General features: G+C 44.8%; 1 protein-coding gene across 1 annotated transcript in view; it reads left to right on the top strand.

Annotated features, from left to right (window-relative positions):
* The window catches only part of CPS1 (carbamoyl-phosphate synthase 1), a 91,844-nt gene that overhangs the window by 35,116 nt on the left and 41,688 nt on the right, over nucleotides 1-15,040 (top strand). Inside the window, exons 18-21 of the mRNA XM_054636161.2 lie at nucleotides 215-425; nucleotides 1,500-1,698; nucleotides 3,751-3,927; nucleotides 9,038-9,156. Of these exons, the coding sequence (XP_054492136.2) occupies nucleotides 215-425; nucleotides 1,500-1,698; nucleotides 3,751-3,927; nucleotides 9,038-9,156 (706 nt within the window). The remainder of the gene's footprint in view (nucleotides 1-214; nucleotides 426-1,499; nucleotides 1,699-3,750; nucleotides 3,928-9,037; nucleotides 9,157-15,040) is intronic.

Raw genomic sequence — 15,040 nt, 5'->3', positions numbered from 1 at the left:
CAGATTAAACCTACACCTGTGATTGTGTTTTGCATAAGATTCCCTAGCCTGTCTCCAGCTCTGGGCTTCTGACTAGCTGTGCTTTTCATCAGCTGTGCATGCACAAGTGATAATCTCTGGTAATGTCGTTACTGGTAGTGGGTTGGTAGAGACAGTGACTTGTGTGGCCACAATTTCTTCTCATTTTCCTTCTCTGCTACCTTGTGACAAACAGGAGATTCTGTTGTGGTGGCTCCAAGCCAGACACTCAATAATGAGGAGTTTCAGATGCTGAGGGATCGTGCCATCAAAGTTGTCCGACATTTGGGCATTGTGGGAGAATGTAACATCCAGTTTGCTCTGCATCCAACTTCCTTGGAGTACTACATCATTGAAGTAAATGCCAGACTCTCCAGAAGTTCAGCTTTGGCCTCCAAGGCAACAGGGTAAGATTATTTAAAAAAAACCCAAAATGTTCCAGAACAAACAAATAAATAAACAGAAAAACTGAGGGGAGCAGAACAGAAAGAGAGAAGAAGGGATTTGGATCAATATATTATTTAAATAAGTAGGTGACAGCTACCAGGAAAAATAGCTGCAGCATCTGCCTTCCATGTAGTTAAAACATGGAGTTGTAGCCACGTTTTCATCAAGGAAGACTGAAGTTGGCTGTTAGAGAGAACTCTGGAGCAGTCAGGTCAGTAAGGTGCAGATTTCAGCATGGGAAGCTTCTAAGAACAGCTCTTGTCAGCATCTATTATGTTTGACCCTTGGAGAACTGGTCCTGCTGGGAGATGGAGGGTGGGGTTAGTGAGCCCTCCAGGTCATTCCAGCCTGCTGATGCTGTTACTACAAATGGGGAAGCTCCCAGGAGGCATGTGTGTGGGAGCCTAATCCTTGCAAAGCACATCCACTGCATCCATATGTTGGCTGCAAATCATCTCTGGGACCCAGAGGGCAGAGTTATTAATGAGCTGTCTGTCAGATTGATGCAAATGGCATTGCTAGCTGCCTTTGTTTTGTTGGCTAATCATAAACTAATCAAGATAAGGATGGTCAAAGCAGGCTGTTTAAAAATTGGCTTCTTAATTGCACTTTGCAGATGCTGTTGAGAGGCACAAATTAATCTCTAATTTGCAGTTCTCAACAACTCTTATGGTTATTTAAGACCCATAGCAGGCTGGAGATAGCAGTGTTGTTGGACGGTGGGCGTTTGATTGTTTTCTTTCTCGATGACAGACTTGCAGCTAAACATCTGTTAGAGTGGGCTCACAGTGGATGTGACAGCTACTGAAAGGGGTGGCATGGTGGATAAAAAAAGCAAGTCCCAGATCTAGGGAGGTAGCTCTGCAATGTGTTGAGGTAGGAGGCTGGGTGGGTCCTGCTGTGCTTGAGCACGGGAGCCTTCCCTTGTGTTGAGGAGGGATGGGCACCTCACATCTGTTTAACTGGATCCACTCCTGGGATTTGCAAACAGAGTTCTTTCCACTCTACTGTTCTCTGCTTCTCCTCTCTGACAGGTATCCATTAGCATTCATTGCTGCCAAAATTGCCTTGGGCATTCCCTTGCCAGAAATCAAGAATGTGGTGACAGGAAAAACCTCTGCTTGCTTTGAGCCCAGCCTGGATTACGTTGTGACCAAGATACCCCGCTGGGACCTGGACCGTTTCCAGCACACTTCCAACCGCATCGGGAGCTCCATGAAGAGTGTGGGAGAGGCAAGTGCCACGCTCTCCCCTCCCATTCCACCACTTGGGAAAGCCATTTCTCTTACTTGGAAACCCTCAGAGTGTTTATCTTCAAAGACCTAATGAATTGGAGGATATATATTAAGCTCAAATTATTTTTACCCAGTACTATAATTAATGGAAATTAGTTAGGACTGTGTGATGTTGGATATCACGGTATGGTTTGACTCCTAAAGGAAGAGATCACTATGGATCACCTGGGGTTGACTTCATTCCTAAGACTCAGTCCAGGGCTCTGAGAGTTATTTTTTTTAGTTTGAGGTTCTGTAGTGGTGGTTAATTACAGAACAATTTCAGGAGTAGTAGTATGTTAAGATTTTCATTGGTGCCCATGAGCCACAGCTTTCAGTTCTTCCTGAATTATTTGTTCTCTGTGTTAAAACTGTGTGCTAGGTCTCAGCCTTGAAATCCAAACACAAATTGTCATCTTGCTCTCAAGTTTTGCCTTCTTTTAGAGATGAAGTCTCTTACATCAGATTTTAAGATGTCTGGACAATAGCACTATTTTCAGACCATGTTTTAAGAAGGGGGAACGAGACAAAATCATTTAAATTACCCACTTAATAAGTTAATTAAATATCAGCTACCAAAGAAAAATAATTGTCTTTTTTCAGTTGTCTTTTCAAATAGTTGTTTTATTAAATTATTTTGACATGCAATATGTTCTTAATATCATTGTTGTCATTGAACAAGAAGCCTTCATCAGAACTGGAAAAATTAATTTGATCTTCCATTGGCAGGTTTGGCTTTTAATGGTAATGAGGTGGGTTTTTTGTTTTCAGTGAGATGATATTAACCCTCTCTGCTTAGGGGTTTTGGGGCTGTTCTGTAGAACTGGAGTTCCTAAATACAGTTGCACCACCTGCTGTGGAACTTCCTGGCCATACACATTTGCAGAAGGAGATGTTGAATCTTTCCAGTGTTCATTTGTCACAGAAGAGCCTGAATCTGTGTCCTTTTCCAGGCAGGACAGAAATACAGGGAGAGTCAGTGCTCTAACAGGGCAGGTGAGCTGAAGCAGGGGTGGAGAAGCCCAAGGGATGCAGTTTGCAGCTGGTGGAGGAACTGAGCAAGAATGTTAATCTGCAGGACCTGTGGGTAGGAGATGGAGTCTTTGAAGCACAGAGTTTCTTGCCCCTGTGTCTCTATTAGTATGGAGCAGTCATCTCCCCAGGCCTGAACTTGAAGCCTGATTGCAGCACCTACTGCATTTTTATTAATTGAACAGTCTGGCCTGGCTTTTTCTGAGCTCTGTTGTGCTGGGCAGTGGGCCTGGAGCTGTGAGAAAAGAGAAAGTGATGTTATTTTTTCTTTTGACATTTTTCAGCATTGTGTTTGAGAAGACTTTTATGCTGTTAAGGTGTCACTGCACTGGGAAATAAAAATGTAAAAGTTTGAGAAAGAACTCTGTTACCTCGCAGATTTCTAGACAGAAAAGCTTGTTTTCTTATTAGATATGTTGTCAAGACTGAAGGGGGGAAACCCCTTCAGTGCTGCTATGCCAAGGAGGAGTAATCATTTAAGAGAACCCTTACAGGGGAGAGTTACTATTAAATGTAATTTAAAGGAAGCAGGAGAAGGTTTCTCCTGAACTTAAAAATTCACACTGTGAATTTCTATCTCTAACAGGCTGTTAAACAGAAATATTCTTTTATATTACTATACCCATGCTGCTGCATAATGTTTCTCTCTACCAGAGCGCTTCCCTTAAAGCAGTTTACAGAGGAGAGCAGATTCTCCTGTGTGTTACAGACAGGGAAATGGAAACCAAAACTGCAGTCCACCAAAACCAAAAAACCAACCAGTCACTTGTCTGGAACTCCCCATTGATACCATGAGCAGAGTCAGATCTAGAAGTGGGGTTACCAAGGCTCAGACAACAGGACTATCCTAGGGAGGAGTCCCAAGGCTGCCATGCCTGTGTGTGCTTGTGGTTGTGGCTGGAATTCTCCCCACCCTGTTGCTCAGGGCACAGCCAGGCTTGGCTCAGTGTGGCTCATGTGGATGTGCTCTCCCTTTCAGGTCATGGCTATCGGCCGCACGTTCGAGGAGAGCTTCCAAAAGGCCCTGAGGATGTGCCACCCCTCAGTGGATGGCTTTGTTTCACAGCTGCCTATGAATAAAGCCTGGCCAGCCACTGTGGATCTCCAGAAGGAGCTCTCTGAGCCATCCAGCACTCGGATATATGCAATAGCCAAGGTAACAAAAGATAGAAAGACTTGACCTACTGTCTTGGTTTGAAAAGACAGGTGTCTGCTAAGAAAGGGAGGAGCTTCCCTTGAAATGGAAAATATAAACCTCCTCCCTCTGAATTGTTATGATTTTGAACTTAAGGGGCTCTCAGGCAAAGATATGGGAATAGGAATAACAGTTTTTATTAGGAAAATAAAAATACAAATGCAATAGTACAAAAAAGAAAACAAACCATTGACAGAGTCAGAACATGCCCTGACCCCCTGTGTGTCAGGGTGGTGGCACAGTGCCATCCCATGGTGCCTCAGCCCTCCTGCAGTGCCAGCTGTGGTTCTGCTGGAGCAGGGATCCTGCACGAGGGGGAGTTTTCCTCTGAAGGTCCGGGGGTGCTGGAGATGGGCCTGGTGTCCCTCTGGGAATGCAGGGGAGAAGAAAGCTGCTCCTCTGGGAATGCAGGGGAGAAGAAAGCTGCTCCTCTGGGAATGCAGGGGAGAAGAAAGCTGCTCCTCTGGGAATGCAGGGGAGAAGAAAGCTGCTCCTCTGGGAATGCAGGGGAGAAGAAAGCTGCTCCTCTGGGAATGCAGGGGAGAAGAAAGCTGCTCCTCTGGGAATGCAGTGGGCAAAGGCTGCTGTGGTGTTCCAAATATCAGATTGTATCCAGGTAGGAATGCTTGGCTCCTCCCCTGGGCGGAGCATCTCCCAGTGGGATGATGGAATTTGATCAGCCATGCAGGGACACTCAGTGGCCATGAACAGAAGAGATCTCCTGGAGGGAGGATGGGCTGTGGAAGAGATAAAGAAAACTGCCCCATGAACAGAAGAGACCTGCCCCACCTCTGACAGATGACAAATAGAATACACACTCCCACTAACATCTTTCAGCCTAAGATACCTATATCCCTTGAATTTGAGCTACAAGATTGGGTCTCCTGAGGTGACAGAGGCTGAGTATTCTTCATTCCCTTGCTTCCCTCTGTCAAGCTCACTGGGACCACTTTGAGTAGGATTCTTGCTTTTGCTTTCTGCATCTTCCATGGTCAGGCAATGTGTTTGCCTTTTGGTGGTACAATTTGAGCCTGTGCTCACTGCATTCAGTATCAGGGGCATTCTGGTGTCCTGTTACTTTAGTTCATATCTGGGTGCTGGTGGGCACCTGGATCACTTTCCTCTTCTATGAGATTGAATTTGTCTGCTAAACATTGGCTAGCGTTCAGCCCTGATTTATATCAGTGTAAGTGCCAAAATAGGTCAGTTTTTCAGATTAGAAAGGAATAAATGAAGATCCTTTTGAGAACTGAAACCAAGGATGATAAAGAATGGCAAACTGCAGTGTGTGAGAGCAGTCTCATTACAAGTCTTGTCTACTTGCAATGGTTGCATTGGTATGGGCTTGAAATGAAAAGAATTACATAACTGTATGTTAAATTTCACAGACAAGAGATCCCCTGTTCTTCTAAACCAGCTTAGCTTCCTGTAGCATTCTTTTGAGCCCTCTCCTGTCACACTGGTCAAATCACTTCAGCCTTGAACGTGCCTGTGTAACAGGGAGTGTTATTATAAGGGGACTTGGGTACAAGTTTATTTCTACTTTCATCTTCTCAGTGTTTGCCTGTGTATATCATGTGGTAAATGTGGGGTTAGTTACTTTAGAAGGTAGGTGCAATTTAACACTTTGGTTTTGCTGCAGGTCACATGTCCATCTGTCTATATCCTTTATGAAGAGAAGGGCACAGCTGTGTTTTACAGCTCCTGCTTACCTGGATAGCTTGATTTTTATTTTTTTTTTTAAGATTGCAAACCTTCCTGGCAGGGAATGCCCAATTGCTTTTTTTATGCCCCAACTTTGTGTAGTGGAGTCTTTAAGACCTTTGTGCTCATGTGTGGGTACATCTCGTTACACCTCCACATGAGTGAGGAGCTGAGCCTGTGCTGTGTTAGTTAAAAGGTTTTCACTAGCTGTTCCTCTTATAAATGGCCTGAAGAAAAATCAGAAAGTGTTTTATAAATGTGTGGCTTGTCCAGCTGTTCCCTCTTGTTTTTCAAGCTGGGAAGTGCATGTCTTCATCCTTCAGCAGCTGTGTTTGGTCTTTATTACAGCCTTTTTCTTGTGACTGAGAGAAAAATCTTACTTCTTGAGTCTCTGAGTGGTTCAGAGAGATTTTATGAAAGATGAAAATTAGACTCCTGTTAACCCAGGGCATCTGGGGAGATGAAGGTGAGCTTGGGTCCCACTGAGCACTGGGTGTTCCCAGCTGCTGGTATTTTCACTGGGATCTGTTGGAAAAAGCAAGCAAAACTCTTTAGTCCTGCCTTATAAAGAGTTGCCTCTGCCCAACACAAATTCATCCCCATTAATAACTGAGGCAAGCAGTACAAGTAAGAGGTGCTTCTGGCACCTGGGGCTGTCTGCATGGAAATCCCTTCCCAGCTCATTGACCTTTAAAAACCAACAGTAAGTCCCCATTAGCCATCAGCTCCATTTGAAACAGGATGGACCTTTGTTATATTTTACATGTTTTCTCCTCTCCTCCCCACTAGTCAGCCCTCCAAGGCTTTTTGCTTTTTTTACTTTTTCTCTCTCCTTTGCCTGTTGGATGATGACAACAGCAAGTGTTCAGGTGCAAGAAGAGGGAGTTCAGCTGCCATTCAGAGCTATTGCTGCTGTAATGGGGCTCCCTGTTGTCATGTAAAAGAAGGCACAGGAGAGAGGCTGACATAGATGAGACTTGTTCCTTGGCTAGAGTGGGAGTGCTGCAAGGATGGAACAGCCTGATGAGCAGGGATGCTCAGGTTGTGTCAGGTGTTTTCTGCTGCTCTTAACTTTATGTACAAGTGGCCTCAGAAGGCTTAGGCTGTGGAGTTGGTGCACGCTCTGTTTCACACCAGGGCCCTGGTCTCCAAACTGTCCACACTACAGATGTACAGTTTGCACTTGTGTTGCTGTCCACAGGCAGCTAAATATTCCTTTGGTGAGAAGCCAGGGTGGAACTGAAGCAACAAAGGTGCTGACCCTAGAGAAAGCATAGGCAGCTGAGCTGCCCTTCATTGCTTGGCCTGGAGGCCAGGCTTGCTCCATGGCTCCTGGTGGGAAGGCAGTCCTGTAAACCTCAGTCCCTGCTGGATGGGATGCTCTGGATGTTGAGCAGGGCTCCAAAGTCCCACTGTCCTGCTGGGTTTCTCCCCTCCTGCTTCCATGGTGTTTTGGCTGTACTCCTTCATGTTGGTTTGAAGAGAGGAAAGCCATTGGAGTTCAGGGCCTCCCTGAGCAAATTCTACACAGTTGCCTGGAAACCTGATTTGCCCTTGGAGTGTGGCGATAGGGAGCAAGAAATGTCTGCAAACTCACTCTTCTCTCCCAGTCTCCACTCTTGTCTCCCAGATTTATGCATCAGGGATGAAGATGATTAATTTTCTCTGCCCCTCCTCTGACAAATGAGTGGAAGGGATACATTATTTTTCAATTTCCTTTGAAGATCCCTGGGACTTTTTTAATAAAGTCCTAACCAGCTTAAGGATATATGGTCATGCTACCTGTGTGTGTATGTGTGACTCAGGGACCATTGACTGAGAATTGGAGATCCTGAAGATGTGCAAGTCTGCGTGTGTTTTGTAAAAATAGATGGACCTAAAAGGGAAAAAGATCTGCTCAGATACCACTGATGTGGCAATGTGACCTCAAGCACTAAAGAATCAGGATGGGAAGGACTCCTTACCACTTGCCTCATACCAATAGTGTACTGAAGACTTGGTATGTGCCTGGGTACTCTAAAGGAGCAAAGCATGTGTTTAGAGGCTTTCCCCACTGCTTGGGAGCAGAAAGGAAATCCCAGTGAGCAGTTGTTACCTCTCAGAACAAGAAGATAATTGCAAGAGCTGGCTGGAGTTCTTTAGGAAATGCAGAAGGTGGTGTCAGTATTTTGCAGAGAGATGCCACCCATCCCTTGTCCACTTGGTGGACAAAAGGTCTCCCCATTGCTGAAGCCCATGGTGATGGTGCCAACATTGTGCCCTCCAAGTTTTGTAACTTGGAGGAATAATGCTGGGGTGCAGTGGACCAAGCTTTTTCCTGGATTAATTCTGGAATTTTTTTTTTCAATGGCATTGCTCTGGCTTTGTTCCAGGGATGCTGCCTTACAAGAAAACAATTAAACATGGTAAGAAATTAATGAACCTGATTACTTTAGCTCAGCAAAGATACCGTGCTGGCATTATCATTATGGTTGATTATAGTTGCTTTGTCAGGAGAGTTGTAACTGTACACTACTGGTGAGACCCAAGAAATTGCATTGATAGAAAATACATCATATTGAGGGCTCTCTGAGGTGCTGGGTTTTTTAATATTACAATGTTTTGTAACCCATTGTCTTATGTGAGTAATATCTCTGTGGGGTTCTTTTTTACCTCATAGCTGTAAATAATCGATTTTTAAAAAGCCCATCAATAACCCCAGCAAGAAAGAAGGGACATTTGAATGGTCTTGGTCTTGGAAATTTGAATATCTTGAGGCAGAGTGAGAGAAGCTAGAGCTGTGCTGTAGCTGCAAGCATCACCCAGCACCTGACTTTGCCTTGCTTCAGAGGTAATGCAAGGCCACACACTTTGATTCAGCCCTGTATTTCAAGGCTATATCAAAATCTATGCTCCAAAGCAAAATGTTCCCTCACATCTGAGAATCCAGAGCTTCTTGTTTTACATTTGCAGTTAGGATGCTGGCAGTGGGCTTGAGATTTAGGCAACCTGAGAGGTAAGAGGTGCAGATGGAGGATTGGTCACTGCAGCCTGAATGTGGCTCCCTGTAGTTAGCTGAGCATGTTCTCAGTGGCCACCCAGCCTAGGTGCCATCAGCTTGTCTGGCTGCTGGCTCTGTGAAAAGCAAATTGCCTCTCTCACTGAAACAGAGGCCAGCTTTTGGAACCAGAGCACAGGGAGAAGTGGCTGGAGTCTTCCTGCCCTCCTCATGGGGCACAGTTTCCGTTGCTGCAGGAGACAGGAGGTAGATGAACATTTCATTTGTACAGCTTGATCTAATAACTTCTTTCTGCTAGCTGTTTTCAGACTAGATGTGTATTGTGCAGTGTGTTAAAGGAGCTGTTTGGTGCTGTCCTGTTTTTGGCAGGCCTTGGAGGATGAAGTCCCTGTGGATGTCATTCACCAGCTCACAGCCATTGACAAGTGGTTCCTGTACAAGATGCGCAGCATTGCCAACATGGAGAAGATCCTCAAGGAAGAGAACAGGTAAAAAAGCCTTGTACTAGGACACAACAATTCTCCTGGGAATCTTGCTCAGAAACCTATGGTAAGCACAGATGCAGTCTATGCTGAGAAGTTTATTCAAGTGCTTGGAATAAATGATGGTGTCTTAAAACTCAGTTCACTGTCTCGGTCAGCAGAAATTTTGGAGCACACTCTTTTTGGTAAAATAGCTTCTTGGATTATGGAAGTTATGCTTTATTATGGAAAATCCTCAGTATCTCTGAGGCTAAGACTGGGAATGTGGATGGCCTGTGATGAGTAACTCATGTACCTAGGACAGAGTTACCTTTCAAACTCAACACTGAACTTGTCTGACTTACTGCACCTGAGGGTCACATACACTGCATTTTATTTCCAGCCTGGACTATTGATTTTTAAGCTTTTCTGCTTTGCTGTGATCATGCAGCATGTGTGAGTATTGCTTTTGTACCACTCTTTCAAACACTTATGGTTCCAGACCTATTTAAATATAAATCTTCTTCCTTCAAGAAAAATGACCATATAAAATCCAACAGGAAAGATAGCAGTAAATTGAAGAAGTGGGCTATATTTCAGTTCAGACTCTTGCTGACTTGAGCTTTCCCTTCATGTTTTACGAGGCTGGGAGAGCCTCCTTGCTGAGTTATTGGCCGAGTGTTGTTGGCTTTTGTGCCTCGGGTACCCGTTGTGCTCACTGGTGTCACCACACGATGGCACTGGGAGCGCAGCGGAGGCAGCGAGCTCTGAGCCGCTCCTCGCTTCACCTGCGACATCTCTGCTTTTAATTGAGCAGCTCTTGCCTTCCCTTGCACCCGGAGCAAGCGGCATCTGGAGCCAAACAAAAATAAATGTGGAGAGAGAGGTGGAAGAAGAGGAATAACGTGATTATTTGCAGGAATCTGTTGTTCGGCTGCAGGAGTTTTTGTCCTCTAACATCTATGTCACATGGCATTTCTATCTGGCCTTTTAAACATGTGTGCAGATCCTGAGGGGAAAAAACCAACATATCCACAATCAGTTTGTCACCGTTGGAGTGGCAAGCTCTGGAATGAAGCCCCAGAGGTTGGCTGCATCCTCAGCTGCTATAAATCCTCATTTATATATATTTTTATATATATATATATTTATAGATATAGATAAATAATATATATATGTATGTATGTATGTATATAAATCCTCCACAGAGGCTAATCTTCCTGAACCCTCCTATATCCCTGAGCTTGCTTTCCCTTTCTCTGCCATGGGTGGCAGGTGATTGCATGACCAGTGAGCAGTAGGTGCTACCACCCTACCCTTTTTTCATCCTTGTGGTGCCCAGGCAGCACAGGCAGCCTGCTACAGAGAGCCCTTGGACAGTATCCAGCCTTACATTTTTATCAGACACGAGCAATGTTGTGTCCCTTGGAAGTGGATTCTTGCAATTCAAATCAGATTGTGGATGGTATCATGGAATCACAGAATGGTTTGGGTTGGAAGGGTCCTTAAAGATCATCTAGTTCTAACACCTTCCACTACAGCAGGTTGCTCCAAGCCATGTGCAGCCTGGCCTTGGACACTTCCAGGGATCCAGGGGCAGCCACAGCTTCTCTGGGCAACAATGCCAGGGCCTCCCCACCTTCACAGGGAAGAATTTTTTTTGTAATAGCTAATCTAAATCTTCTCTCTGGCAGCGTGAACCTGTTCCCCCTCATCCTGTTGATGCCTTTTTTGCCCTAAAACCATGAGCCAGACATAGTTAGGGTGATAAAAGGGGTTATCTTTATAAGGATCCTTAGGTGCACAATTTCCCAGGTGGAAAACACCAAAGATGCACATGTAGCATAACGTATATACAATTTATATAGGTTTTGCAAATTAGCATATCTGACAAGAATCCCCAATTAGAGACATAAGTGGTAAGGTTATTCCCCCTGGTTCAATTCTCTTTGAATTCTCCCTCTTTTAGATAGGAACTAAACTTTGTTGATGAAAATGTCTCAGCAATAGTTTCAACTGTGGCTTTGCAGAGAATCTAACCTTGGCCACACAGCTTGGAGCTGCTGGGGAATTTATTTTGTGTTACTGTCTAATAGAGTAGGTAAAACACTAGCTACAAATACTATGATAGGCTACAGAGCTACAAATAAATATATGAAGAATATAGATAATATATAAAAGAAAAAAAGGCAAAAATCAATTTGGCATTACTGTCATTCCATGCTCTTTAAAATAGTCTGTCTTTCTTGTTGGCTCCCTTCAGGTGTTGGAAGGCTGCAGTTAGGTCACCCTGAATCCTTCTTTCTTCCAGGCTCAACATATAAATTATCTTACCCTCATTCACTTACCAGTGCAGATTTTCACTCCACTATCAGTACGGATTTTCACTGCTCAAGAATTGCTCACACTTTTGCAGGAAACCTGTCTTCCCTCCTAGCTAGCACAGGAGGGAGGGGATGGGCTGTCCAGCTGCATTACATTGAAGGCACAAAGGCAAAGAGCCAGGGAAGAACACTTGGGACTTGAACTAAGAGGCCAGTCCAGTGAGGCACATCAGGAACAGATCTCTGCCACAGCCAGGGGAAAGCTAATTGAGTGATGCAGATGAGACTTGGCACACATGTGCTCTTCCTGCAGCCAGCTGTTTCCAGTCCCCAGCAAGCCTGGCATGAGTTCTACCTGTGCTACAGAATAATTTCCAACAGAAAAGAATGAGGGGTGATGCCATCAGTGCTTTAAATCTTTCTGTTAGGGTACAGTTCCCAGAAGCAGAATGCCCTGTTCATGGGCATTGCTGCTGGTTACAGGCTGTTTGGATGGATCCACCCCTTCCTGTCTCTGTGTTGGATTGGGGGCTCTTTGCAGAGAGGTTTTGGATGCAGTTGGAGTAACAAAAGTCTTGATTTGGTCCCTGCAGGGCTGTTGAAGAGACTGGTAACAAGGAGCTGGTCTCTGCCAAGAGGAAATTAAGAGCTAGGACAAGTGGGGGTGAGACACACAGATGGGGAAGGGGGATCAGAGGCAGGGGGAGGCCTTTGAGAGCAGTTCAGGAAGCAGCTCTCACACACCACATGCTGCCTTGCATCCTTGCCCACATGCAGGGATTCAGAGGTGAGCAGAAAATGTCACTGATCCATGCAATGGATCTACTTACACCTGTGAAAGGCTCTGTGGGATAATGCAGTGCTGAGGGAAAAACTTCTGCCCTGTAAATGTTTGTAAACATAAATTGGGGCAAATAAATTGTCTCTGTGGTGTAGAGGCAAGGACAGCCATTTACAGGCACAGTAGGGACTGGGAAGGGCACCCTCTGCCCCATTTACTTTTGTCCCATTGAACTTTTTTCTAAAGAAGATTGGGCCTGGTGCTGGCTGGGACTGTATAGCTCTGTCATGCTGCAGCAGTGGTTCCATTTCTGCCTCTGGGCCCTCTAGGATGGAGAAAGAGTTGTTTCAGATATGTGATGTGGCTGCAGGAAAGCAAATGGCCTGAGTTGAACTGGGAAAAGAAAGCCATTTTGAGTGTACTTGTGAGAATAACAAGTAATATCACAGACATGTCAAACATGTGCCTCTGCTGGTTTCCTGTGACCTTACATATTTTTTATTTTGGAATCTTACATTTGAGGGGGTTATTGTTGTTGTTTTAACTTCAGCCTTCCCCACCATGCGCATAAACAAATAAACCCACTTGTGCACACTCACATGGAAGGAGCAAGCACCATGCCATGCTGTCAGTGCATTACAGGTGATGCTGTATGAAGCAGTGGCAGTGCAGTAGGATCTGCTATTATCTGGGAAGTATTTCCCTAGATATGGCTTTGCCAGTCCTGTGAATGAAAATGGCAAAAAGGGCCTGGAGAGACCCCACTGGCTTTTCATCACACTGAGAGCTCATGTAGGAGGTGGGAGTTTGGACAGACCATGCTCAGCTGTCTGAGGCAGCAAGGAGTGAGATGTCACTTTTAGGCCATGGTTATGGACCCAGTCCTGAGCAAGTCAGATTTGAAGGAGGGTCCAGTGATACCAAGCATCCCCAGGAGGACAGCTGAAACCCAGGCTTAGAAATAACATCTAAGGCATACTGGACTAGGCAAAGAAAACCCTCTTTTGGAATCTACGTCTATTCTTTGACTGTTTGTAGTGAAGATTTGTTTGCATGAAGCCATGATTATTTTTATTTGTTCCTCACTTTGGGATCCTTGAAAACAGTGGCTGTGTGCAAGGAGAATGTGCAAACAACATGATTAAATAGAGGTAAAGAGGTAGGCAGCCATGGTGAAATCATCACTTAGGCCCAAGTGACATGGGGACAAAAGCCTTGTTGAAAATCAATAGGACTTGTACTCCTAAGTCATTTAGGTATCTCTGTAGCAATGGAACCTGCAATTAATTGTATTTGCCATCACTTCAGAGCTCCTAGAGATGGGGGAAAAGTAGAGGTAGTGGAGTCACATTCACTGCTGGAGAACATCCAAGTAAAACCCAGGAAAGCCATCTTGCAGCAGACAGAAGTGTGAGAATATTGCCTAAAGAGGAACATTTCAATATTGATTAAAGGCTGTAAAGTAGAATTCAACTGAGGAAAGAGGAGCATTGTAAACCACCATTGTGAAGAGCAAAGCACAGAGATGGTGAGCTTGCCCAAAGTCTCAAAGACAGTCTGGCTGTGCAGTGACTTGAACTCTGTCACCTAAAATCTCAACTCTTCAAATTAACCTTAATGGAAACAGCAAATCACCTTTTTGGCAGATACTGAACTAGCCAACCTGCTAACAGGGGGAAATTATGGCACTAATCATATTTTGATAATTTTATGCTTTGGAGCTTTGCTTTGGAGGAAGATATGTCCTTGCTCTGTGGGTGTTGTGAGAAAACACCTCCTGGCCTGTTGTGTGCTTGAAAGGAGTAGATGGAGTCCTGACTATCGCTAACCCAAAAAGACTTGAGTTAATAAAGGGGAAAGACAGAAGTGGGAGGGTGCAGACCCACTTTAGCTCAGCATTTGTAGCTGGGTGCTCTGCTTAGTTACCCATGGGAGAATTGTTTATTGCAAAGGCCTTTTGGGAGCCCATGTCCCTGATGGGGTACCTGCAAGGTGTGCTTTGAAAGCTATTTGTTGGAAGTAGGCACAGAAATTACAGGTGCTGGAATGAGCACCCTGCACCTGCAGGTGAGCTGGGAAGCACTGCAGGGAGGGAAACTCAGATAGGCCATTAATAACCTGGGCTCTTCAACAGGGTCTTCTGCATCCCCACTTTTCTCAGTTTCTGCTGACCCATGTGCTTTGGGGACAGGTCAGTGTGGCACACAGGACTTGTGTGGACATCAAGCAGAGCAGGTGCAGTGATTGGAAATGAGGCTGTGCTGGTTTATGCAGTTTGAGGAGTTGCCACTGACATGTTTGTAGTGCTCCTCTCTACTTTTGTCTTCTTTGTCAACTCTAGGGCAGGAAAGGCTTGGGAAAAAGTTCAGAATACAGTACATGAGGATAATAAAATACAAGCAGCTATTCAGCACTGCTGTTTGTGCTTTGTGTGGATCTAACATAAGATACTTTCTATTTGTCTTGTAGAGCCACTGGTAATAACTTCACAGCTGTATTTTCTTCCAAAACATCTGAACACTTGTGAAAATGCAATATGTATGTATTCCTTGATGCAGGGGATATCCAGGCATTGCCTTAAAAAGCCATTGGGGAGCCTCTGTAACCAGTATGTGCAATGCTAGGAGTAGGGCAGTCTGTACTGTGGCATCCCAGCAAAGACCTCAAAGCTCCCTTTTACCAGGGATAGAAAATAGGCTTTCAGGAAACATCTACAACCCATTTCTTGGCTGTGTTTTGGTGCAAGCTGCTGCTTTAGCTCACTTAATCTTGTGAGTGAGTCATTCAGGTCTTAGGGCACAGTGTG

The sequence above is a fragment of the Agelaius phoeniceus genome, chromosome 7, assembly GCF_051311805.1.
Source record: "Agelaius phoeniceus isolate bAgePho1 chromosome 7, bAgePho1.hap1, whole genome shotgun sequence".
Taxonomy (NCBI): domain Eukaryota; kingdom Metazoa; phylum Chordata; class Aves; order Passeriformes; family Icteridae; genus Agelaius; species Agelaius phoeniceus.
This window is presented reverse-complemented; position numbering and strand designations above follow the sequence as displayed.